At 41.9% G+C, this 26,622-nt stretch overlaps 1 protein-coding gene and 1 pseudogene across 5 annotated transcripts in view; one reads left to right on the forward strand and one right to left on the reverse strand.

Moving 5' to 3' along the window:
* CREBRF (CREB3 regulatory factor) overlaps window positions 1-26,622 on the reverse strand; it is an 84,125-nt gene that overhangs the window by 37,341 nt on the left and 20,162 nt on the right. For 4 of the 5 annotated variants that reach the window (XM_055285224.2, XM_055285229.2, XM_055285225.2 and 1 more), the window contains 3 exons: window positions 21,375-21,593; window positions 16,267-16,392; window positions 11,074-12,160 (listed from right to left, as the gene is read on the reverse strand). In XM_055285224.2, the coding sequence (XP_055141199.1) occupies window positions 11,074-12,160; window positions 16,267-16,392; window positions 21,375-21,593 (1,432 nt within the window). Of the gene's footprint in view, window positions 1-11,073; window positions 12,161-16,266; window positions 16,393-21,374; window positions 21,594-23,452; window positions 23,566-26,622 lie in introns of all 5 variants that reach the window. The other variant, XM_063642620.1, reaches the window with a different exon arrangement.
* LOC129486002 (cell division control protein 42 homolog) lies at window positions 16,407-17,946 on the forward strand (annotated as a pseudogene).

The following is a 26,622-nucleotide window of genomic DNA, read 5'->3' on the forward strand; positions in this document are numbered from 1 at the left end:
GGATTCAGACTCAAAGCCCACCCCACTGCCAGGTCAGCTCCTATGGACCCAGGTTTCAGACTGATCACAAATGATCCAGGCTCCAGGCCTGCTTCCACAGTTCCAGGCACCAGGATGACCTCCACAGACCCAAGCCTCAGGCCTACCTGCCCGCTGACTCCAGCAATAGGCCAGCCTACCCAAGGACTCCAGGAGCAAACTTGCCTGCAAAGCCCTTCAGCAAGCCCACCCAGAACCTCTAGATGACCTGACAAGTGAAGGGCTTTCCTTGGCAAAGCCAGTCTATAAAGACTGGAAGAGGTGCCCACATGTTTAAATGTACAGACACCAATTCAAGGCCATAAGGATCACAAATAATCAGGGACAAATGACACTAGCAAAGGAAGAAAATTAAGCACCAGCAACTGATCCAAAATAATGCACATCTATGAACTTCCTAACAAAGAATTCAAAATAATTGTATTAAAGAAGCTCAGTGAGCAACAACAGAACATAGACAACTAAATACAATCTAGAGTTGAAGAACACAAGGACTAAACTGAAAAATTCCATAGGGCAATTCAACAGAAGACTTGATCGAACAGAAGAAAGAAGCAGTGAGCTCCAAGACAGGTCATTTGAAATTATCCAGTTAGAGGAACAAAAAGAAAAAGGAATGAAAAAGAATAAAGAAAGCCTACAGGATTTATAGGACACCATCAAGCAAAATGAAATGCACATTATAGGAATAGTGAAAAGAGTAAAGAAAGAGAAAGGGGCAGAAAGCTTATTTAAAGTAATAATGACAGGCCGGGCACGGTGGCTCACACCTGTAATCCCAGCACTTTGGGAGGCCAATGGGGGCAGATCACCTGAGGTCAGGAGTTCAAGACCAGCCTGACCAACATGGTGAAACCCCGTCTCTACTAAAAATACAAAAATTAGCTAGGTATGGTGGTGGGCGCCTGTAATCCCAGCTACTCAGGAGGCTGAGGCAGGAGAATCACTTGAACCCAGGAGGCAGAGGTTGCAGTGAGTCAAGATGATGCCAGCGCACTCCAGCCTGGGTGACAGAGTGGCAAGACTTCGTCTTAAAAAAAAAAAAGACTTCACTAAGACACATTATAATCAAATTCTGGAAAGTCAAAGACAAAAAGAGACTTTTGAAAGCAGCAAGAGAAAAGCAACTTGTCATATACAATGAAACTCTCATAAGACTGTCAGTGGTTTTCTCAGCAGAAACCTTAAAGGCTAGAAGAGAGTGAGATAACATATTCAAAGTGCTGAAAGAAAAAAAACCACTAGGCTGGGCACAGTGGCTCATGCAAGTAATCCCAGCCCTCTGGGAGGCCAAGGCGGGTAAAATGCTTCAGCCCAGGAGTATAAGACCAGCCTGGGTAACACAGTAAAACCCCATCTCTACAAAAAAATACAAAAATTAGCTGGATGTGGTGGCATATACCTCAGCTACTTGGGAGGCTGAGGTGGAAGGATTGCTTGAGCCCAGGATATTGAGGGTGCAGTGAGCTGGGATCACGCCATTGCACTCTAGCCTGAGCAAGAGTAAGACCCTGTCTCAAGAAAAAAAACAAACAAACAAACAAAAAAAAAAACCCTACAAAGAACACCATATCCAGCAAGCAAGCTGTCCTTCACAAACGAAAAAAATAAATAAAAGCTTTCCTAAGTTGGGCATGATGATGCACATCAGTAGTTCCAGCTACTCAAGAGACTGAACTGGGAAGATTGCTTAAGCTCAGGAGTTCAAGACCAGCCTGAGTAACATAGTGAGACCCTCTCTCTCAAGGGAAAACAAAAAAGACTTTCCCAGAAAACAAAAGCTGGGGAGTTCATCACCAGTAAGACTGTTTTACAAGAAATGTTAATAGGAGTTCTTCAAGTTGAAATGAAAGGATGCTAACTAACAGCATGAAAACATATGGTGGGGAAGGGGGCGGCGGTGGCTCACGCCTGTAATCCCAGCACTTTTCGAGGCCGAGGTGGGTGGATCACCTGAGGTCAGGAGTTTGAGACTAGCCGAGCCAACATGGTGAAACCCTGTCTTTACGAAAAATATAAAAATTAGCCGGGCATGGTGGTGGTTGCCTGTAATCTCAGCTACTCAGGAGGCTGAGGCAGGAGAATCGCTTGAACCCGGGAAGTGGAGTTGCAGTGAGCCGAGATCACGCCACTGCACTCCAGCCTGGGCGAGAGAGTGAGACTCCATCTCAAAAAAAAAAAAAAGAAAAGAAAACATGAAAGTATAAAATTCACTGTGTAAAAATAAGAACAGTCATATTCAGAATGCTCTAATACTGTAACGGTGGTATGCAAAACACTTTTAATGCTAGTATAAAAGTTAAAAAGGCATTAAAAATAACTACATATAAAATAATTTTGGCTATGCGTGGTGACTCACACTAGTAATCCCAGCACTTTGGAAGGCCGAGGTGGGCAGATCACTTGAGGTCAGGAGTTCGAGACCAGCCTGGCCAACATGATGAAACCCTGTCTCTACTAAAAAAAAAAAAAAAATATATATATATATATATATATATATATATATACACACACACACACACAAGATTAGCCAGATGTGGTGGCAGGTGCCTGTAATCCCAGCTACTTGGGAGGCTAAGGCAGGAGAATCATTCGAACCTGGGAGGAGGAGGTTGCAGTGAGCCAAGACTGTGCCAGTGCACTCCAGCCTGGATGACAGAGCAAGACTCTGTCTCAAAAAAAAAAAAAAAAACTATATATAAAATAATTTCTTAAGGGATACACAATATGAAAAGATGTTAACTGTGGTATCAATAAAAAGTGTAAAGTGTAGAGATTTTATACATAGCCGAAGTTAAACTATTACCAGCTTAAAAAAGACTTGTGTTTTATGTAAGCCCCATGGTAATCACAAAGAAAAATCTGTAGTATAGATAACACAAAAGATAAAGAAAAAGGAATCGAAGCATACCACTACAAAAAAACAACAAATCACAGAGGAAGAGCGCAAGAGAGGAAGTAACAAAAGGACTATAAAACAGTCAGAAAACATTAACAAAATGGTAACAGTAAATCCTTACCTATCAATACCCAGTAAAAACATATAGAGTGGCTGAATGAATAGAAAACCAAGAACCAACTCTATGTTGCCCACAAGAAAATCAGTTTAGCTTTAAGGATGCATATAGCCAAGCATAGTGGCTCATACCTGTAATCCCAACACTTTGAGAGGCCAAGGCAGGCAGATCACTTGAGCCTAGAAGTTCGAGACCAGCCTAGGCAACATAGGGAGACCTCATCTCTATAAACAATACAAAAATTAGCTGGGTATGGGGGTGCATGCCTGTAGTCCTAACTACTCGGGAGGCTGAGGTGGGAAGACTGCTTGAGTCTGGCAGGTCAAGGCTGTAGTGAGCAGTGATTGTACCACTACACTCCAGCCTGGGCAACAGAGTAAGACCCTGTCTCAAAAAAATAAAAAGGATGCATGTAAGCTATAAGTGAAGAAATGAAAAGAGATATTCCATGGAAATGGCAACCAAAAAGGACAGAGCTGGCTATACTTATATCAGACAAAATAGATGTTAAATCAAAAACTGTCACAAGAGGTGGCACACACCTATAGTCCCAGCTACTCAGGAGGCTGAAGCAGTGGTACTGCTGGAGCCCAAGGAGTTGAGACTGCAGTGAGCTGTGATAGTACTGGTGCACACCAGCAGCCTGGGTAACAGAGTAAGATTCTGTCTCCAAAAAAAAAAAAAAAAAAAAAAAAAACAGTAAAAAGATTAACAATGTCACAAGTCAAAGAAGGTCTTTATATAATAATAAAGGGTTTGTTGATTTATCAAGAGGTTATATAGTAAATATATGTACTCCCATATCAAAGTGCCTAAGTAAATGAACCAAATATTAATAGAACTAAAGGAAAAAACAGACAGTAATATAGGGGACTTCAACACTCCATTTTCAACAATGGATAGGTCATCAGAATATCAATTAAGAAAACAATGGATTTGAATAACACTTCAGACCAAATGGACCTAACAGACATATATAGAACATTCCCTCTGACAGCAGCAGAATATATACTCTTTTCAAGCACAAACAGAACATTCTCTAGTTTAGATCATATGTTAGGCCACAAAATAAGTCTTACTTAACAAATTTAAGAAGACTGAAATAATACCAAGTATGATATTTTGGCAACTGTATAACTAGAAATCAGAAGGAAATCAGAAGGAAATCGACACCATCCTGGCTAACACAATGAAACCCCGTCTCTACTAAAAAATACAAAAAATTAGCTGGGCGTAGTGGCAGGCACCTGTAGTCCCAGCTACTCAGGAGGCCGAGGCAGGAGAATGGCTGAACCTGGGAGGCGGAGCTTGCAGTGAGTCGAGATCGTGCCACTGCACTCCAGCCTGGGCAACAGAGCGAGACTCTGTCTCCAAAAAAAAAGGAAAATTGGAAAATTGACAAATATATAGAAATTAAACAACACACTCCTGAACAACCAATGGGTCAAAGAAGAAATCAAAAGAGGAATACAAAAATATGTTGAGACAAACAAAAATGGAAACATAACATATCAAAACTTACGGGATAAAGCAAAAGCAAATCCAAGAGGGAATCTTATGGTAATAAATACCTACATCAAGGAAAAAAAAAAGATCTCAAATAAACAACCAAACTTTACACCTCAAGGAAGTAGAAAAAGAAGAACAAACCCAAAGTTAGCAGAAGGAAGAAAATAACAAAGATCAAAGCAGAAATAAATGAATTAGACACTAAAAAAAATAGAAAAGATCAATGAAGAGTTTTTTGTTGAAATGAAAACAAAATTCACAAACTTTTAGCTAAATTAAGAAAAAAGAAGACTCAATAAAATTATAAATGAAAGAGGAGAAATCAGATTTAATACCACAGAAATGCAAAGAATCATTAAGGACTACTGTAAACAATTATACACTAACAAATTGAATAACCTAGAAGAAATGGATAACTTCCTAGAAACATACCAAGACTGAATCATGAAAAAAATAGAAAAGCTGAACAAACCAATAACAAGAAAGAATACTGAATCAGTAATCAAAAACTGTCGGTCGGGCACGAGGGCTCACATCTGTAATCCCAGCACTTTGGGAGGCCGAGGCGGGCAGATCACCTGAGGTCAGGAGTTCCAGACTAGCCTGCCCAACATGACGAAACCTCATCTCTACTAAAAATACAAAAATTAGCCAGGCATGGTGGTGAGTGCCTGTAGTCCCAACTGCTCGGGAGGCTGAGGTAGGAGAATCACTTAACCCGGGAGGCGAAGATTGCAGTGAGCCAAGATCATGCCACTGCACTCCAGCCTGGGTGACAGAGCAAGACTCCATCTCAAACAAACAAAAACTCTCAATGAACTAAAGCCAAGGGCCTGCTGACTTCACTAGTAAATTCTTTTTCTTTTGAGACTCTCTGTCGCCCAGGCTGGAGGGCAATGGCGCGGTCTCGGCTCACCGCAAGCTCCGCCTCCCGGGTTCACGCCATTCTCCTGCTTCAGCCTCCAGAGTAGCTGGGACTACAGACACCCGCCACCACGCCAAGCTAATTTTTTTGTGTTTTTAGTAGAGATGGGGTTTCACCGTGTTAGCCAGGATGGTCTCGATCTCCTGACCTCGTGATCCGCCCGCCTTGGTCTCCCAAAGTGCTGCGATTACAGGCGTGAGCCACCGCGCCCGGCCTTCACTAGTAAATTCTACCAAATATTGAAGGAAGAATTAATACCAATCCTTCTCTAATACTTCCAAAGAAATGTAGAGGAGAGAACATTTCCAAACTCATTTTATGAGGCCAGTATTACCATGATACCAAAACCAAACAAGAACACACGAGGTAAGAAAGTCACAGGCCAGTATCCCTGATGGACATGGATGCAAAAATCCTCAACAAAATACTAGCAAGCCATATTCAACAGCACATTAAAAGGATCATGCATCATGATTAAGTGGGATTTATCTTTGAGATGCAAAGATGATTCAATATATGCAAATCAATCAATGATATACCACATTAACAGACTGAAGGATAAAAACAATATGATCATCTCAATAGATATGGAAAGAACACATGACAAAATTCAACATGCTTCAAGATCTGAAAGAATTTGCTTTAAAAAATTCAACATGCTTTCATGATAAAAAAAAAATTTAACAAATTACATATAAAAGGAACATTCCTCAACATAATAAAGGCCATACATGACAAACGCATAGCTAACATCATACTCAGTGATGATAACCTGAAAGCTTTTCCTCTAAGACCAGGAACAAGACAAGGATGCCCATTCTCTCAACTACTATTCCATATATATCGATAATACTGGAAGTCCTATCTAGAGAAATTATGCAAAAGGAAAGGAAAGGAAAGGAAAGGGAAGGGGAGGGGAGGGGGGAGGGGAGGGGAGGGAGAAGGGGGAAGAGGGGAGGGGAGGGAGAAGGGGGAAGAGGGGAGGGGAGGGCAGGGGAGGGACTGGACAGAAAAAGGGGAGGGGAGGGAAGGGAAGGGAAGGGAAAGAGAAAAGGAACGGAGGGAGCGAGGGAGGGAGGGAAGAGAGGAAGGGAGGGAAGGGAGGCACGGCAAGAAAGAAAACAAAGAAGGAGGCCGGGTGCGGTGGCTCACGCCTGTAATCCCAGCACTTTGGGAGGCCGAGGCGGGGGGATCACGAGGTCAGGAGATCGAGACCATCCTGGCTAACACGGTGAAACCCCATCTCTACTAAAAATACAAAAAATTAGCCGGGCGAGGTGGCAGGTGCCTGTAGTCCCAGCTACGTGGGAGGCTGAGGCAGAAGAATGGGGTGAACCCCGGGGGGGCGGAGCCTGCAGTGAGCTGAGATCGCGCCACTGCACTCCAGCCTGGGTGAAAGAGTGAGACTCCTTATCAAAAAAAAAAAAAGAAAACAAAGAAGGAAAGGCATCCAAATAGGAAAAGAAATTGTCTCAGTAGATGACATGATCTTGTATCTAGAAAACTCTAAAGACTTCACCATAGGCTGGGCGCAGTGGCTCACGCCTGTAATCCCAGCACTTTGGGAGGCTGAGGCGGGCAGATCACGAGGTCAGGAGATCGAGACCATCCTGGCTAACACGGTGAAACCCCGTCTCTACTAAAAATACAAAAAAATTAGCTGGGCATGGTGGCTGGCGCCTGTAGTCCCAGCTACTCGGGAGGCTGAGGCAGGAGAATGGCGTGAACCCGGGAGGCGGAGTTTGCAGTGAGCCCAGATCGCGCCACTGCACTCCAGCCTGGGCAACAGAGTGAGACTCTGTCTCAAAAAAAAAAAAAAAAGCTATAGTAATTATAACAATATGGTACTGGCATAAAAACAGACATATACACCAATGAAACAGAGAGCCCAGAAATAAATTCCCACATTACGTCCAATTAATTAATCCTTGGCAAACGTGCCAGAAACAACAATAAGTAAAGGATAGTCTCTTCAATAAATAGTTATGGGAAAACTGGATATTCAAAGGCAAAATAATGAAATTGGAGACCCTTATCTCATACCATCTTGAAATGGATTAAAGACTTAAACATAAGAACTAAACAATAAAAATACTAGGAGAAAACATGAAAAAGGATTCTTGACATTGGTCTGGGCAATGATTTTTTAAATATATAACTCCAAAAGCACTGGCAACAAAAGCAAAAATAAACAAATGAGATTGCATCAAACCAAAAAGCTCCCACAGAGCAAAATAAACAATTAACAGAGTGAAGAGACTACCTACGAAATGAAAGAAAAATATCTGCAAACCATACATCTGATAAGGAGTTAATATCCAAAATATACAAGGAACCCAAACAATGTAATAGCAAGAAAACAATCCAATTAAAAAATGGGCAAAGGACCTGAATAAACATTTTTAAAAAGACATCCAAATGGCCAACAAGTATATGAAAACATGCTCAATACCACTAATCATCAGAGAAATACAAACGAAAGCCACAATGAGATATCACCTCATACCTGCTGGCATGGCTATTATCAAAAAGATAAATGAAAGCAAGTGTTGTTGAGGATGTGGAAAAAAGAGAACTCTTGTAAACTATTGGTGGGAATGTAAATTGGTACAGTCATTATGGAAAACAGCATGGAAGTTCCTCAAAAAATTAAAAATAGAACGATCATATGATCCAGCAATCCCACTTCTGGGGATACAGCCAAAATAAATAAAGTCAGTATCTTGAAGAGATATCTGCATTCCTATGTTCATTGCAACAGTATTCACATAATCCAAGATAAGGAATCAACAAAGAGGCCAACAATGAATATATACATAAAGAAAATGTGAGAGTTATACGCACATGCCCACAAACACAGGAATATTATTCAGCCTTAAAAAGAAAGGAAATCCTGTCTTTGTGATAACATGGATGAACCTGGAAAACACCATGCTAAGTTAAATAAGCCAGGCACAGAAAGACAAATACAGCATGATCTCATTTATATGCGAAATCTTAGAAAAAAAGTCAAACTCAGGATCAGAGGGTAGAAAGTAGAATGGAGGTTGCCAGGGGCTGGTGGGTGGGGGAAATGGGAAGATGTTGGCCAAAAGGTACAAAGTTTCAGTTATGCAGGATGAATAAGCTCTGGAGATCTAACATATAGCATTGTGACTACAGATAACAATACTGGGCTGGGTGTGGTGGCTCACGCCTGTAATTCCAGCACTTTGGGGAGGCTGAGACCGGCAGGTGGCTTGAGTTCACAAGTTCAAGACATGCCTGGGCAACATGGCAAAACCCCATCTCAACAAAAGATACAAAAATTAGCTGGGCATGATGGCGCACGCCTGTGGTCCTAGCTACTTGGAAGGCTGTGGTGGGAGGGTGGCTTGAACCAGGGAAGCAGAGGATGCAGTGAACCAAGATTGTGCCACTGCACTCCAGCCTAGGCAATTGAGCCATATCTTGTTTCAAAAACAACAACAACTGTATTGTGTAGGCCAAATTTGTTAAGAGAGTAGATCTTAAATGTTCTTACCACCCTACTATGTGAAGTGATGGGTATGTTAATTAGCCTGATTTTGGTAATCATTTCCCAACGTATACATACGTAAAAACATGTTGTACACTTTAAACATAAACAATTTTTATTTGCCAAACATACCTCAATAAAGTTGGGGGGAAAAAGTCAAAGAAAAGCAAAACTACAATCAAAAGTCAGGTAGATAATACAGTCCTTGCTGCCTTGGTGATGGTAGGATTTACTGACTCCTTCTGATCTATATATTCCTTTAAGCACCAGCTGCTAAAGGCATTTCCTTCCCCACGTTTGCCATTTCCCTTAATTACCCACCCTCTCTGTCTCACCCTTCCCCTACTCCTAAATATGAGGCTCAAAGCAACAGGACCGACCTGTCAAGACTTTAAGGACCACTCATGAACAGCACTATGATCTTCCAAGTGCAGGGAGTTATATAAATTACCCCTACCTACAAAGTCAAGTCTCCTTGAAACATCTCAAAGCAGATTTTATTCACTTGCCAAGAGAAAAATTTTCCTGTATGTATTGTAAAAAGACAATTATTCTACCTAGACTATATAGAGTTGTACAGTAAACCAATGAAGAAGGCACAAACCCTTTTCTTCCATATTCAAGTACCTTTTAGTTACCTGAAACTCCACCCAAATCAAAAAATTTGTTTGTGTCAAATGCATAAATCTAAGCATTTGTGTAATAGAAAGATTTCACCAAAGGAAAAATTCTTTTAGTAATAATAATGTTTCATTAGTTACAATATAGGTATTATGCTTTAAACACCTTTCAGAAAATTAAATATCTATGTTTATACTGCCTGAAATTCCAGCAATCATCATTATAACAAAAGGGCTCTCTTTGATAGTTTTTTTTATAATAATAACTTAGTTTTCATGCAGAGTTAGTACCAACAATATTTTTGAAGAAAATAACTTCAGCTTAAATTTGAAGATCTTTACTTCTTTGTGCATTTTCAACCACGTGCCACTTGGCAATACTATTTTTATAAATAAACTGCACAAGCCAACAGTGCCAAAAGCCCAAGCAAGTAAATGCTAAAGTGAACCAGTTCCCCCAGAGATTTCATTTTCTTTGTCCCTTTTATTTATATGCGCTGTATATAAATAAAGCAGAGTCTCCTTCATGCTCACCAAATTACAGCATGTATTTTTCTTAAATAGGAAAATATGATGTAAATTAAAATGTTAGCAGACACAAAGAAAATGCTTTTACATTATTCATAAATAGACTTTGTTGGGTATTGGCATGAGTAGTATAAACCATCATCACTTGGTTCAACATTCTATATACTCCTAACTTATCTCAACTATAATAGAGACACATGTATAAACAGTAATATTTTTATTTATTATTTTTTGTTGTTATTGAGACAGACTTTCACTCTTGTTGCCCAGGCTGGAGTGCAATGGCACGATGTTAGCTCACCACAACCTCAGCCTCCTGGATTCAAGTGATTCTCCTGCCTCAACCTCCGGAGTAGCTGGGATTACAGGTTCGTGCCACCACACCTAATTTTTGTATTTTTAGTAGAGACAGGGTTTTGCCGTGTTGGCCAGGCTGGTCTTTAACTCGTGACCTCAGGTGATCCACCCACCTCGGCCTCCCAAAGTGCTGGGATTACTAGCGTGAGCCACTGCGCCTGGCCCTAAACAGGAATATTTTTTAAACTAATATATTACTGGTGTCTTTGCATAAATGCTCAAGAGAGTGACAAAACAGGTCACTTAACATAAGATACATTAAGAATAGGTCCTCAGCTGGGCACAGTGGCAAGCTCCCATCTCTATTTTAATTTTAAAAATAAGAAATAAAATAATAAAAAATAAGCCCTCAAGGAATCAGCTTATGAATCCCTATGTGAGCAAAAGCGATCATTTTAGAGCTATTTGAATAGAAAAACCAATTACATATCCAAGTCAAGGTTTAAGTCATTTAATTCCCAAACTAAAATAAAGAAATTGTCCAAACAAAATAGAAACAAAAACCTTTCTATTTCAAAATAGTAATACAAAGGTCTGGTAAGCTTGCAAGCATTATAATACCTGGTTCAGAGAAAGTATCACTAATATCATCATCCTTGTCATCTTCATAATCCTCTTCCTCTTCTTCCTCCTCCTCATTTTCAGACAGTTCATGCTCACTGCCAAATCCTTCATCATGGTCCTCATCATCAACATCCTCCTCGTCCTCCTCATCTTCTTCAGGACTGCATTTGGTTGGCTGTTCACCCAAGTTGTCGGAGACAAAAAGAGAATAATTGTGCTCTTCTTTTTTCTGGGATGAATCTGAGACTGATGTACTGGCAGAAAGACTACTGCTCTCTCCTGCTGCAAGTGACCCAGGACCTTCCTGGGGCAGGGGACTTAGTAATAGTTCCTGGGTTTCTTTAAAAGGCAAAGCGGGAGTGGCATGACCTTGAAGAGGCTCCATCCCTTTTTTCTCCTGTCTCTTTGCCACTGCACCACAGTAGCAGGTGTTCTCCTTTGCTGCATCTGTGTGAATCTGGCTCAACAATGGCCGGCTCTGTTGCACTGGGTTGATCTTTACCTTTGCCTTTTTTACATAGTCTTTACATTCAACATGAAAGTTCACCTTTTCATTATGATACATGTTGGTCTTCACCATGATCTGTGTGCTTGAAGTGGGTTTACTTGCTTTTTGGACACAGTCTGACAAAGGGACCTCAGCCTGCAGAGTCTTAGAAGAACACACAGGAGCAGCTGCTCTGCTTGTGATCTTTTTACCAGGGAATGAAGAGGGTAAGGGATTTTGTTTGACACTGAAAAGTGAATCGGGATAATAAAGGGAATCAGAAACAGACTGTGAGTCCTCACTATTAAGTTGAGCTAAAGTTGGAGTTTTACTTATAACCTCTTCATCTTGGTAAGGACTAGAAAAGTCATCAAGACCCAAGTAATCCACTTCTTTTGTTCCCCAGATGTCACAGCTGGTTAGTTTGGTATATTTCGTTAGGTCTTCACAGTATGTATCCCACTGTTCCCAGTTTGAGGTTAAAGCACCCTCATTATCCAGGACATCTGTGAAAGACTCCAGATTTTCAATGTCTTTGCAGTCCTCCAAAGAAAGAAAGTTGTCTCTAGGATTCTGTTGGTAGTTCATCTCTCTATCCTGAGAAAGGTTTTAAAAAAGAAATTGCACATCATATTTCAGGAAGGAAATATTCGCCTCCATATGTCAAACTGATAAATCAATACTTGACTTTTGGTCTGTTTTAACATAAAGGCTACTGACATGACGCTTTATCATTTCATATAATGCCATCATTTCCTTAGGCAAGAAAAAGTAGAATGAAAATAAAACAAACAAAAAACAATTAAAAATTAAATTAAAAAAAGAGGGAAAGTGTGTCCCTTGAGAGGCTCAGGTATGATCCAAATATCAAGGGCTCTTGAGTTGACCATAAACATTCCGCCTGAGGCCAGGCGCGGTGGCTCACGCCTGTAATCCCAGCACTTTGGGAGGCCGAGGCGGGAGGATCACGAAGTCAGGAGATCAAGACCATCCTGGCTAACAGGGTGAAACCCCGTCTCTACTAAAAAAATACAAAAAATTAGCCGGGTGTGGTGGCGGGCACCTGTAGTCCCAGCTACTCGGGAGGCTGAGGCAGAAGAATGGCGTGAACCCAGGAGGCAGAGCTTGCAGTGAGCCGAGATCGTGCCACTGCACTCCAGCCTGGGTGACAGAGCGAGACCCCATCTCCAAAAAAAAAAAAAAAATTCTGCCTGAAAAAAGTTTACATTTCCTTATCTTAGAAGAATTTTGGGATCTCCTTAGCGGTGGTAGGGTGGGGGCAGGGGGAGACACTTCAATTAGAAAGCAAATAATGTGCTATGCGAGAGAGAAGAATTTAAAATATTAACAATGAAAATAATAAAGACACCCTCATTACAGAAGAAGATATCTTTTTAGTGGGAACTTAAATATAGAGGCAAAGAGCAATCCAAAGAGAGTTGGAATTCAGCCACAGAATGGTATGATCTTTTGCAAGACCTTATAACAATACTTGGGCAGGCAGAGTAAAATACTCCTCATGAATTTTAGAGATTTTTTTTTTTTTTTTTTTTTTTTTAGTAGAGACAGGGTTTCACCATGTTGGCCAGGCTGGTCTCAAACTCCTGACCTCAAGTGATCCGCCCACCTTGCCCTCCCAAATTGCTGGGATTACAGGCGTGTGCCACTGGAGATGTCAATTTCAAGTATCAGTTAAGACTCTGCAGCCATTGAAATGAATGCAGCATAGCTCTAATGTACAAATATGAAAGACTGCCCACTATATATTTTTATTTTTAAAAGAGCAAGTTACAGAAAACTGTTATCTATATTATCCAATTAAAAAGTATCTACAAAAAAACTATATACATATGTTTACATATGCATAGAAAAGAACCTGTTAGTTATGTTTTGGTAAAAGTTTTGGAAGGTGGAGGCACAGGAAGAAAATGAGGAAGTTTTCAGTCTTCCAGAGTTATTTTTTTCTTTAATTTTTGGTGTGTGTGTGTGTGTGTGTGTGTGTGTGTGTGTGTGTTGTCTGTGCATGGTTTTTTTTTTTTTGAGATGGAGTCTCACTCTGTCACCCAGGCTGGAATGCAGTGGCGTGATCTTGGCTCACTGCAACCTCCTCCTCCGGGTTTAAGAAATTCTCTGCCTCATGGCGTGAACCCGGGAGGCGGAGCTTGCAGTGAGCCGAGATCGCGCCACTGCACTCCAGCCTGGGTGAGAGAGCGAGACTCCGTCTCAAAAAAAAAAAAAAAAGAAATTCTCTGCCTCACTCTCCCAAATTGCTGAGATTACAGGTGCGTGCCACCAGGCCCAGCTAATTTTTTTGTATTTTTAGTAGAGGTGAGGTTTCACCATCTTGGCCAGGCTGGTCTTGAACTCCTGACCTCGTGATCCACCTGCCTCAGCCTCCCAAAGTGCTGGGATTACAGGCATGACCACTGCGCCATCCTGTCTGTGTATGTTTTAACAGCTTTACTGAAGTATAATTTCACATACCATAAAACCAACCTATATTAAGTAGATAATTCAATAATTTTTAGTAGATTTATGCATTTGAGCACTCAGTTTTTCCAATTTTTATATATTTTTGTGTTATTTCAATTTTATGTAATTAAAACTGTTTTTAAAATGTTTTCCTTATGAATTTTCAGTGTCTATTTACCTCAAGAATAAATGATAAGTATATGCAGATCCTGTTTGGAATTGCTATTTTTGTGCCACATTCTTTATGTCATTCATATGCCTTGCTCAATGTTTTCCAGCTGAAAAGCCCATTATCTTTACCAAAAACTAGATTTGAAGATATTTAGATAATCTCTTACCATTTTTGATGCATTCATTTTTTTTTTTTTGGAGACAGTCTTGCTCTTGTTGCCCAGGCTGGAGTGCGGTGGCGCAATCTCCACTCACTGCAACCTCCGTCTCCCAGGTTCAAGCGATTCTCCTGCCTCAGCCTCCTGAGTAGCTGGGATTACAGGCACCCACCACCACACCCAGCTAATTTTAGGTTGCGCCATTGCACTCCAGCCTGGGCAACAAGAGCGAAACTCCATCTCAAAAAAAAAAAAAAAAAAAAGAATGTATTTGATGAAGCAATATTGGCTGCCCTGGAGCCTCCAGAATCGAAGAAGAGCTGCAGGTGTGTGTGTGGCTATGACCATCTCTCCAGAGCCCTTTCTGCACAGCTGCTGTCGGCATCACACTAAAAGCAATGTTTAAGGCCGGGCACAGTGGCTTACACCTGTAATCTCAGCACTTTGGGAGTCCGAGGTGGGTGGATCACGAGTCAGGAGTTTGAGACCAGCCTGACCAATATGGTGAAACCCCATCTCTACTAAAAATACAAAAAATTAGCCAGGTGTGGTGGTGCATGCCTGTAATCCCAGATACTCGGAAGGCTGAGGCAGGAGAATCACTTGAGCCCGGGAGGCAAAGGTTGCAGTGAGCCGAGATTGTGCCACTGCACTCCAGCCTGGGGTACAGAGCAAGACTCTGTCCCAAATAAATAGATAAATAAATAAAAGCAATGTTTAAATCAAACTAAAGATTAAAAATTAAAATTCAGGCAGGTGATCCACCCGCCTCGGCCTCTCAAAGTGTTGGGATTACAGGCATGAGCCACCATACCCGGCCGCATCCTTTTTTTTCTTTTTGAGACTCCAGTCTGCTAGACTGGAATGCTATGGGGCGATCTTGGCTCACCACAACCTCTGACTCCCTGGTTCAAGCAATTCCCCTGCCTCAGCCTCCCGAGTAGCTAGGACTACAGGTGCGCACCACCATGCACAGCTAATTTTTGTATTTTTAGCAGAGACGGAGTTTCACCATGTTGGCCAGGATAGTCTCAATCTCCTGACCTCATGATCCGCCCGCCTTGGCCTCCCAAAGTGCTGGGATTACAGGTGTGAGCCACCGTGCCCAGCCAACAACTGCATACTTTTAAAATTACTAGATGTAGGCCAGGTGCAATGGCTCATGCCTGTAATCCCAGCGTTTTGGGAGGCTGAGGTGGGTGGATCACCTGAGGTCAGGAGCTCAAGACCTGTCTGGCTGACATGGTGAAACCCCGTCTGCACTAAAAATACAAAAATTAAGCTGGGTGCAGTGACTCATGCCTGTAATCCCAGGACTTTGGGAGGCCAAAGCAGGTGGATAGCCTGAGGTCAGGAGTTCGAGACCAGCCTGGCCAACGTGGTGAAACCCTGTCCCTACTAAAAATGCAAAAATTAGCTGGGCATGGTGCCAAATGGCTGTGATCCCAGCTACTTGGGAGGCTGAGGTAGAACAATTGCTTAAACCCAGGAGATAGAGGTTGCAGTGAGCCAAGATCGCACCACTGCACTCCAGCCTGGGCGACACAGCGAGACTCTGTCTCAAAAAAAAAAAAAAAAAAAATTAGTTGGATGTAGTGACACACACCTGTAATCCTAGCTACTTGGGAGGCTGAGGCAGAAGAATCATTTGAATCTGGGAGGTGGAGATTGCAGTAAGCCAAGATCACACCACTGCACTACAGCCTGAGAAATGGAGTGAGACTCCGTGTCAAAAAATAAAAATAAAAATAAATGTAAATAAAATTACCCTAGGTATAATCATAAGAATCAAACTTGGCCCAAGCACATCTTTTTTTTTTTCAGGCATTTATAAATAAAAAACTCTCCCACAAACTTTTACCCCAAATCAATCAAGACCAAAACCAAGAAAATGCTGCTTACCAGTTCATACATGAAATCTGGATCCGAACTGTTTGCTAAGAGATCTGTGCTCATCAGAGTTTGTTCCGAAAAAGTGTGGCTTCGAAAGGCATCCCCGAAAGGCGGATCCATTCCGCTTACACTAGGCTACAACAGAGTGATTTTTATTTTAGAAAGTTAAAGACTACTTTGAGACCAATTTATCACATGAGCCCCAACCCCACCCCCACTAAGTAACTTATTCTTTTCAGAAAACATTTCTATACTTTTTTTCTACTGTATAGTAATATTTAAGAGCTTTGGCTAACACTGAACTGTAGACTTAAATTAGGAAAATACCTAAAAATAGAAAAAATAGACTGCTGCTAACGCCCCGGTGGAGAAGCTGAGGTCAACATGAGATGTGAAATATTTAAAGTGGATACAAAACTATTTCAGCAATGCAGACAATTAAGTGTGTTATGGGTGATGGTGCTGTTGGTAAAACATGTCTCCTGATATCCTACACAACAAACAAATTTCCGTCGGAATAATGTAGTTTTTGACAACTATGCAGTCATAGTTACCATTGGTAGAGAACCATACACTCTTGGATTTTTGATACTGCAGGGCAAAGGATTATGACAGATTATGACCGCTGAGTTATCCACAAACAGATGTATTTCTAGTCTGTTTTTCAGTGGTCTCTCCATCTTCATTTGAAAATGTGAAAAAGGCCGGGCGCGGTGGCTCACGCTTGTAATCCCAGCACTTTGGGAGGCCGAGGCGGGCGGATCACAAGGTCAGGAGATCGAGACCACGGTGAAACCCCGTCTCTACTAAAAATACAAAAAAATTAGCCGGGCGTAGTGGTGGGCGCCTGTAGTCCCAGCTACTCGGAGAGGCTGAGGCAGGAGAATGGCGTGAACCCGGGAGGCGGAGCTTGCAGTGAGCGGAGATTGCGCCACTGCACTCTAGCCTGGGCGACAGAGCGAGACTCCGTCTCAAAAAAAATAAAAAATAAAAAAAAAATGAAATGTGAAAAAAAGTAGGTGCCTGAGATAACTGTCCCAAAGACTCCTTTCTTGCTTGTTGGGACCCAAACTGATCTCAGAGATGACCCCTCTACCATTGAGAAACTTGCCAAGAACAAACAGAAGCCTATCACTCTGGAGACTGCTAAAAAGCTGGCCCATGACCTGAAGGCTATCAGGTATGTGGAGTGTTCTACACTCACACAGAAAGCCCTAAAGAATGTATTTGACAGCCAGGCGCGGTGGCTCACGCCTGTAATCCCAGCACTTTGGGAGGCTCAGGTGGGCAGGTCACCTGAGGTCAGGAGTTCAAGACCAGCCTGGCCAACATGGTGAAACCTTGTCTCTACTAAAAACACAAAAATTAGCCGGGCGTGGTGGCGGGCACCTGTAATCCCAGCTACTCGGGAGGCTGAGGCAGGAGAATCGCTTGAACCTGGGAGGCGAAGGTTGCAGTGAGCTGAGATCTCGCCACTGCACTCCAGCCCGGGCAACAAGAGCAAAACTCCGTCTCCAAAAAAAAAAGAACGTATTTGACGATGCAATATTGGCTGCCCTGGAGCCTCCCGAATCGAAGAGAGCCACAGGTGTGTGCTGCTATGAACATCTCTCCAGCGCCCTTTCTGCACAGCTGGTGTCGACATCATACTAAAAGCAGTGTTTAAATCAAACTAAAGATTAAAAATTAAAATTCAGGCTGGGTGCAATGGCTCAAGCCTGTAATCCCAGCATTTTGGGAAGCCAAGGCAGGCGGATCACCTGAGGTCAGGAGTTCGAGATCAGGCTGGCCAATATGGCAAAACCCTGTCTCTACTAAAAATACGAAAATTAGTCAGGTGTGGTGGTACGTACCTGTAATCCCAGATATTCAGGAGGCTGAGACAGGAGAATCGCTTGAACCCAGGAGGTGGAGGCTGCAGTGAGCCGAGATTGTGCCACTGCACTCCAGCCTGGGCAACAAGAGCGAAACTCCATCTCAAAAAATAAAAAATAGGCCAGGTGCAGTGGCTCACACCTGTAATCCCAGCACTTTGAGAGGCCAAGGCAGGTGGATCACGAGGTCAGCAGATCAAGACCATCCTGGCTAACACGGTGAAACCCCATCTCTACTAAAAATACAAAGACAAAATTAGCCAGGTGTGGTGGTGGGCACCTGTTGTCCTAGCTACTCGGGAGACTGAGGCAAGAGAATGGCGTGAACCCAGGAGGTGGAGCTTGCAGTGAGCTGAGATCGTGCCACTGCACTCCAGCCTAGGCGACTGAGTGAGACTCTGTCTCAAAAATAAATAAATAAAAATAAAAATGAAAAAAAGTTCGTTTTTACAACAATGACAAATGCCGTGTACCTACCCACATGCACTTGTGTAGGACAAGGCCCATAGGTATGGTCCCCCCTTCTGCCTCCCAGTACTAGTTAATTTTGAGTAATTGTGTATTGTCAGAAAAGTGATTAGTACTAGTTTTTGTTTTGTTGTTTTAAAACTCTTTTATTATTTGTTTAAAAGCAAGGCATGCTTATGGATGACTCTGTAACAAACTAATTGGAATTGTTGAAGCTGTTCCCTGGTTCCACCCTGGAGAGTAATCTGGGACAACTTGGTGTGTTGTTGTTGTTGTTGTTTTCCTCCTCTTTTTTGAGGGGAGTGTGTGTGCGGTTTGTTTTTCAGTCTTGCTTTTTAATTCATTAACCAGTAGATAGCCCTTAAGGGGAGGAGGATGGATCCACTTCCTAGATCTAGTTTAGAAAACATGTTCCCCATCTGGTGCTCTCAGGAAGGAGTGTAGTAAATGCCTCATTTAATAACATACTCCTTTTTGAAAATTGCCTTTTCTTTCCACCCTTGAGTAGATCCAGTATTTGATGAAACTCATGAAAGTGAGTGGAGCCTGTCTTGCCCCTCTGTTTTCTAGGCCACACTATATGTGACTGTGACTTTCACAGACATTTGTCTGCCATTTGCTGATTTTTTGGGAAGTCAATTTCTAACTTCTTTCACTGATACATGAAGAAAAGTATTGCACCTTTGAAATACACCAAATAAATGAGTTTGTGATTTAAAAAAATGTTTTCCCTGTCAAAAAAAATTGAAAAAATATAGAGCAGCAATTAATATCTTCTAGAAAGTAAAGCTTATTTAGCCACCAGTCACCATACAGCACCTATCGAGTACTTTCACTTAGCTATATAACATTTCTTCAAATCCTTGTCTAACAACACTATTTTAACTATCAGTAGAGAATTCCCTGTCTTTTCCTGGGGTCTGCAGATACAGCAAATCACTCTCACTCTGTGCTGCTAAGTGAGTCCCATGTCTTATTTTCTAAAGCAACCTAGAAGACAATTTGGGCATCACTGTCTAGTACAACCAATGCCTGCAGGAAGGTAATGGAAACAGAATCAACTAAATACCCAAAAATCTCCTTGGTAAGACCAGTAACTTGGGCATGAACTCTGTAGCCTTAATCCTGATTCCCGAAAAGGGCACAGACCATTCAATAGTAAGTAAAGGGGGAAAAAAAAAGACTTGGGACCCAGCATTAATTCTCCTTCTTGTTTTTTCTCTATCTTCTTTTTACATTTTAACATCTATACAAATCCCTCCAGAGTCAAGTCTGGGCTCACCCTCCTAAAGTGGGTTAAATAATAGAAAGGCCTCACTTTGAAATCTAACTGAGATGAAAAAAGAGAATGAGAAAGAATAAAAATTTTTTTTTTTTTTTTTTGGAGAGACAGAGTCTCGCTCTGTTGGCATGATCTCAGCTCACTGCAACCTCCACCTCCAGTGTTCAAGCGATTCTCCTGCCTCAGCTTCCTAAGTAGCTGGGACTACAGGCAGGCGCCACTACGTCCAGCTAATTTTTATATTTTTTAGTAGAGATGGGGTTTCACTATATGTTGGCCAGGCTGGTCTAACTCCTGACCTCAAGTGATCAGCCTGTCTCGGCCTCCCAAAGTGCTGGGATTACAGGTGCAAGCCACCGCACCCAGCTTTTTTTTTTGAGACAGAGTCTCGCTGTGTCATGCAGGCTGGAGTGCAGTGGCGTGATCTTGGCTCACTGCAACCTGCGCCTCCCAGGTTCAAGCAATTCTCCTGTCTCAGCCTCCCGAGTGGCTGGGATTACAGGCGCGTGCCACCACACCCAGCTAATTTTCGTATTTTTAGTAAAGACAGGGTTTCACGATGTTGGCCAGGCTGGTCTTGATCTCCTGACCTGTGATCCGCCTGTCTCGGCCTCCCAAAGTGCTGGGATTACAGGCGTGAGCCACTGTGCCCAGCCAGCCACTGGTCTTTTCAATATCCATTACCAAGTCCCCTTTCTTTGCCTCTTCTGCCTGTCTCCGAGTCACCAGACAATCCCAGCAAATTGTTGATTCCCTGTGCTCAGGGGATAGCTCAGTATGGCAACACAAAAAGCCACCCAAGAGTCCCCGCCCACTCATTACTTCTAGGTTTCTCCCCAGCACTGAAACAAACAGGGGAGGGGCAAGAGCTAAACACTGGAGAAGAAAAGGAGTTTAGAAAAGTAGAATGGGGACTAACAGGGATTCACTGATTGTCTCAGTGATTGCCTCAAACCAAAACTGATCAATTCAGAGTAGCTGCCATAATATAAACAGATACAATCATTCTTAGATATATTTTGTGGGGAGATATTTACATGTGCACACATAGGTATGTGTGTGTGTCTGAGAAAGAGAGAGATGAGAGGGGTTGGGGGAGGGAGCCTGAAGTCTCTCACTATTTCCTCTTAATTACTTCTAAATTCAGCTAGCATAAATGAAAGGTAAGAATTGGGAAATAGGAAGAGTGAGGAGATAGAAATGGGATTGCTGTGGCAGACTAATTTTCAGGTGAGTTAGTTTTGCCCCATAAAGCCAGCAGATCTGTCCACCTTCTACCTATTCATCATACTACCTATGTAGAACTCACTAAACTTCAAGTGATAGCAAAGTAAGAAATAGAAGCCAATGCAAGGAAGAACATGTACTCAAAACTAGCTGAGATCAGAAATAAGATATCACAAAAAGGTAGTATGCAAAGCTGTGTTAAGATTCATTTAAGAGTCAACGGTATTGACTTTCTGTAGTGGGAAAATATAAAACTTTGCACCTACTCTGTATGATTTACCTGAGGCATTTCCAAGCCCAGATCCTGTGAATCCGATTCCAAACTTCTTTTTTTTCTCGTTTGTAAATTCCTTTCCAGCTTTACTTTCAATTCCGAGATCGAAGATGATTTTTACAATAAACAGCAGGTTTCCCCAGAGTGCTTCCAATTCAATTGCTTGGATCACTGCTTTTTTTTTTTTTTTAATAATTCTGTGTGATGCTGTCTGTCAAACAACACAAAGTAACTTCACTGAGTTCCAGGAAAAACAAGTTGATGTTTAAAAAAAAAAGTTGACTTTTGAAAAAACAATATTAGCAGAGAATACTGTGCTTTAAATGAGTAAGTCTTATGGTTGAGTTATCAAGGATTTGGTCACATCTTAATACTTACTATTCTGCAATTTACCATTCCTCCTCTTGTATTTTTCTAAAATAGAGCTGGTCAATAACCAATTGGCAACATTAAAAAAAAACACACACAAAATTAACATAGGCTCATTTTTTCTGTGATCTGAAAGATGTAATACATTGATTTTTAAAGTCAAGCTCTCATTCACTTTATGTTCTTAATGAGAAAACATATCTCAAAATTTAATTCCATCTATTGTATAATCATTACTGCTAAATTAATCTACATTTTATCTCTCTCATAAGTAAACAGAAGAGTAATGAATACATAATAGTCAGCAATGGAACTTAACATATCCTCTACATTAAATAAAATCAAATTTGTAATGGTATATGCCAAAATTATTCTTTCAGTTAGAAGTATAAGCTGTCATTGACGGAAGAATTATTCCAGCAAGTTTTTAACAGGTGTATGTTTGAGGAAAAATGGGCCTGGGGACTGCTCTGCAGAGTGGTTTCAAGGGTTAAGTTAAACAATGACTACAAATCATCTGGCACAGGATTTTGACAGGGTACAGACTTAAATGTTAGTGTTTTTTCCCTTCTCCATGAAGACTTTAACCAGGAGGAACTAAACGGTTATACTCGCTTCATTTTCTTGTCCAAGATCAGTGAGTCTCAAAGTATGATCCAAGGATCAGCAGTACTAACATCAGCATCAACCTAAAAATTTGTTTAAAATGCAGAATCAAAACAGAACCTCTAGGAGTGGGTACCAGCAATGTTTTTTAATACGCCCCCCAGGTGATTGTGGTCCTCTCTAAAGTTTGAGAACCACTGTCCTATCCTTGATCTAATTCAGTCTAGAAGCAGTGTCACTTCTTATATTGGTAAACAGTCAATTTACACTGAATTTGCCTTCTGAGGTCAGCACATTGTCTGGGCTAGAGGGTTAGAGTGGTACATTATATTAATTTCCTTTTTTTTTTTTTTTAAAGACAGAGTCTCACTCTGTCACCCAGGCTGGAATGCAGTGGCCCAATCTTGGCTCACCTCAATCTCCTGGGTTCAAGTGATTCTCCTGCCTCAGCCTCCCGAGTAGCTGAGATTACAGGCAAGCAACACCACGCCCAGGGACTCAATCATTGTTCTACTTGATTAGATTAATAAACTGACTACAATCTGCATTTTCTGGATCTTTGCTGCACTCTCCCCTCCAGTGGGCTGTCGTTCCCAGCTCACTGGTCTAACCTAGGAAACAATGTCAAGTGCCCACCTAGAAACAGAGTTAACTATGCTTTTCAATTCAGTGCTACAGTATAACTAGATTGCTCCCTGTTCCTGCCAAAGGCCTGTTCTTGTGCAGTTTCCCCTTATGTGACCTCATGCCATCGTCCTACAACTGGTATGTAGTCATTGCCCTAATTCTCTCCCCTGATTCCTATGAGAAAGAAGGTCAGTCACTTTTTCTAAACCTATGACTTAGGCCTCCCAAAAGGCATCTAATTCATGTCATGTGTTCAACAAAGTGGACCAAAACCTTGGCATAAAACCTGGATCTGGGAGAAAAGTTTGATATCCTTTAAAATCTGAAAAATTAACCTTACTAGCAATAGGGTCGGCTGGGCGCAGTGGCTCACGCCTGTAACCCCAGCACTTTGGGAGGCTTGAGGTCAGGAGTTCAAGACCAGCCTGGCCAACATGGCAAAACTCCGTCTCTACTAAAAATACTCACCAGCACTTTGGGAGGCTGAGGCAGGAGAATGGCGTGAACCTGGGAGGCGGAGTTTGCAGTGAGCCGAGATCGCACCACTGCACTCCAGCCTGGGCCACAGAGCGAGACTCCGTCTCAAAAAAAAAAAAAAAGAAAAGAAAAACTTCACATCAAGAAATATATAAACCTCTTTGTAAATGAGAGTATTTTACGAATAATAAATATATATTTATTATACATTAATAATATATAAACCTTTTTGTAAATGAGAGTATTTTATGAATAAGGAGATGTTGTATATGATGGCCAGAATCCCTGCAGCTCTCTTTTTATATGGAACTGGCTTAAGCCATTGCCCCCTTTCAGTAACTTAAGGAAACTGGTTCCTCACAACAGTAAGTAGCTCTTCCAAGTCATCTAACATTCATCAGAGTAAATGTTAAAACATTTTTGACACACCAGTTAGGATGAGTATTATCCAAAAAGTGGAAAATAACAAATATTGGCAAGGATATAGAGAAATCAGAGCCCTCGTGCATTTGCTGGTAGGATTGCAGCTGGTGTGGGAAACAGTTTGGTATTTCTTCAAAAAGTGAAATCCAATTACCATATGATCTAGCAATTCCACTCCTAGGTATATACCTAAAAGAGTTGAAAGCGGGGCCTCAAACAGGTATGTCCACACTCATGTTCATGGCAGCATTATGCACAAAAGCCAAAAGGTAAACACAACTCAAGTGTCCACAAACAGATGAATGGATCAACAAAATATGGCAAATACAACAGAATATTATTCAGCCATAAAAATGAATGAAATTCTGACACACACTACAACAAGAATGAACCTTAAAAACATTATGGTAAGTAAAATAGACACAAAAGGACAAATATTGTATGATTAGGCTTTATGAAGTGCTTAGAATAGAGAAAGAGAGTAGAATGGAGGTTACTAAGGGCTGGGATAGTTTTTGTTTAATAAGCGTACATAGTTTCTGTTTGGGATGATAAAAGTGTTCTGGAGGCCGGGGGTGGTGGCTCACACCTGTAATCCCAGCACTTTGAGAGGCTGAGGCAGGTGGGTCACTTGAGGTCAGGAATTCGAGACCAGCCTGGCCAACATGGTGAAACTCTGTCTCTACTAAAAATACAAAAATTAGCCAGGCGTGGTGGCTCACAGCTGTAGTCCCAGCTACTTGGAAGGCTGAGGCAGGAGAATCGCTTGAACCTGGAAGGCAGAGGTTGCAGTAAGCTGAGATCATGCCACTGCACTCTAGCCTGGGCAACAGAGTGAGACTCGGTCTCAAAAAAAAAAAAAAAAAAAGTGTTCAGGAATAGACAGTGGTGATGGTTACCCAACACTGTCAATGTACTTAATGCCATAAAATTGTACAGCTAAAGATGGTTAAAATAGTAAATTTTACCACAAAAAATTTTTTTTTAAGTTTTTTAGGTAAGAAATGCCTGAATACAGGCCAGGCGCAGTGGCCCATCCTGTAATTCTAGCACTTTGGGAAGCCAAGGTGGGCGAATTAGTTGAGTTCAGGAGTTCGAGACTAGCCCGGCCAATATGGTGAAACCCCGTCTCTACTAAAAATACAAAAAATTAGCTGGACATGGTGGCGGGCGCCTGTAATCCCAGTTACTTAGGAGGCTGAGGCAGGAGAATCGCTTGAACCTGGGAGGCAGAGGTTGTAGTGAGCCGAGATCGTGCCACTGCACTGTAGCCTGGGCTACAGAGTGAGACACTGTCTCAAAAAAAAAAAAGCCAATAAATTTATACTGCTATGTAGTTAATATACTGTGGTCTACTTTGATCTTTCCTAATCTTTGCTGGTTCATGCTCATTTCTTTCAGGTGACCAGAGGTCTTGTTCCTCTCTCTGTTGTCTTTAAATTGTTCCAGATCCACAATTCTAAGAGGCAGAAACTGTTCTAAACACTAATCTTTTTTTTTTTTTTTTTGAGACTGACTCTGTCCCCCAGGCTGGAATGCAGTGGTGCAATTTCAGCTCACTGCAACCTCCACCTCCTGGATTCAAGCGATTGCTGTGCCTCAGCCTCCTGAGTAGCTGGGATTACAGGCATGCAGTACCACCATGCCTGGCTAATTTTTTTGTATTTTTAGTAGAGACCGGTTTTCACCATGTTGGCCAGGCTGGTCTCGAACTCCTGACCTCAGGTGATCTGCCCATCTTGGCCTCCTAAAGTTTTGGGATTACATGTGTGAGCCACTGATGCCTGGCTAAATAAGTCATTTCTCCTGGCCGGGCGCGGTGGCTCACGCTTGTAATCCCAGCACTTTGGGAGGCCAAGGCAGGCAGATCCCGAGGTCAGGAGATCGAGACCACGGTGAAACCCCGTCTCTACTAAAAGTACAAAAAATTAGCCAGGCGTGGTGGCAGGCACCTGTAGTCCCAGCTACTCGGAGAGGCTGAGGCAGGATAATGGCGTGAACCCAAGAGGCGGAGCTTGCAGTGAGCCGAGATTGCGCCACTGCACTCTAGCCTGGGCGACAGAGCGAGACTCCATCTCAAAAATAAATAAATAAATAAATAAATAAATCATTTCTCCTAAGGCTTAATCCTCAGTAAAGTTGAAAGAGGAAGAAACGAGAGAAAGGAAGACAGGCAAGGAAGATGCTACGTTTGAATGTCCCCTCCAAAACATGTTTGAAATTTAATTGCCATCCTAACAGTATTGGAAGGTGGACCCTTTAAGAGGTAGGTATCAATGACATTATCACTGGACACACGAGTGGGCTCTTGATAGAAAAAATGAATTCAGCTCAACTTCCTCTGTCTCACGTGCTCTCACCCTCTCGCCTTTTACTATGGGATGACCCTCAACAGATGCCAGTGTCATGTTCTTGGACTTTCCAGTCTTCAGAATTATGAGCCAAATAAATCTCTTTTCTTTTACTTTTTACTTAATTACTTTTTTTTTTTTTTTTGTAGAGATGCAGTCTTACTATGTTGCCCAGGTTGGTCTCAAATTCATGGGCTCAAGCGATCCTCCTGCCTCGGCCTCCCAAAATGCTGGGATTTGAAGCATAAGCCACCATGCCCAGCGATAAATCTCTTTTCTTTAAAATTATCCATTATCCAATCTGTGGTTATAGCAACAGAAAACAGACTAAGACAGGAGGTAAAGGAAAGGAGGCAGGGAAGTAGGCAGGAGGGCAGGAAAGAATGA

This window comes from Symphalangus syndactylus, chromosome 7, assembly GCF_028878055.3.
Source record: "Symphalangus syndactylus isolate Jambi chromosome 7, NHGRI_mSymSyn1-v2.1_pri, whole genome shotgun sequence".
In the NCBI taxonomy this organism is placed as follows: Eukaryota; Metazoa; Chordata; class Mammalia; order Primates; family Hylobatidae; genus Symphalangus; species Symphalangus syndactylus.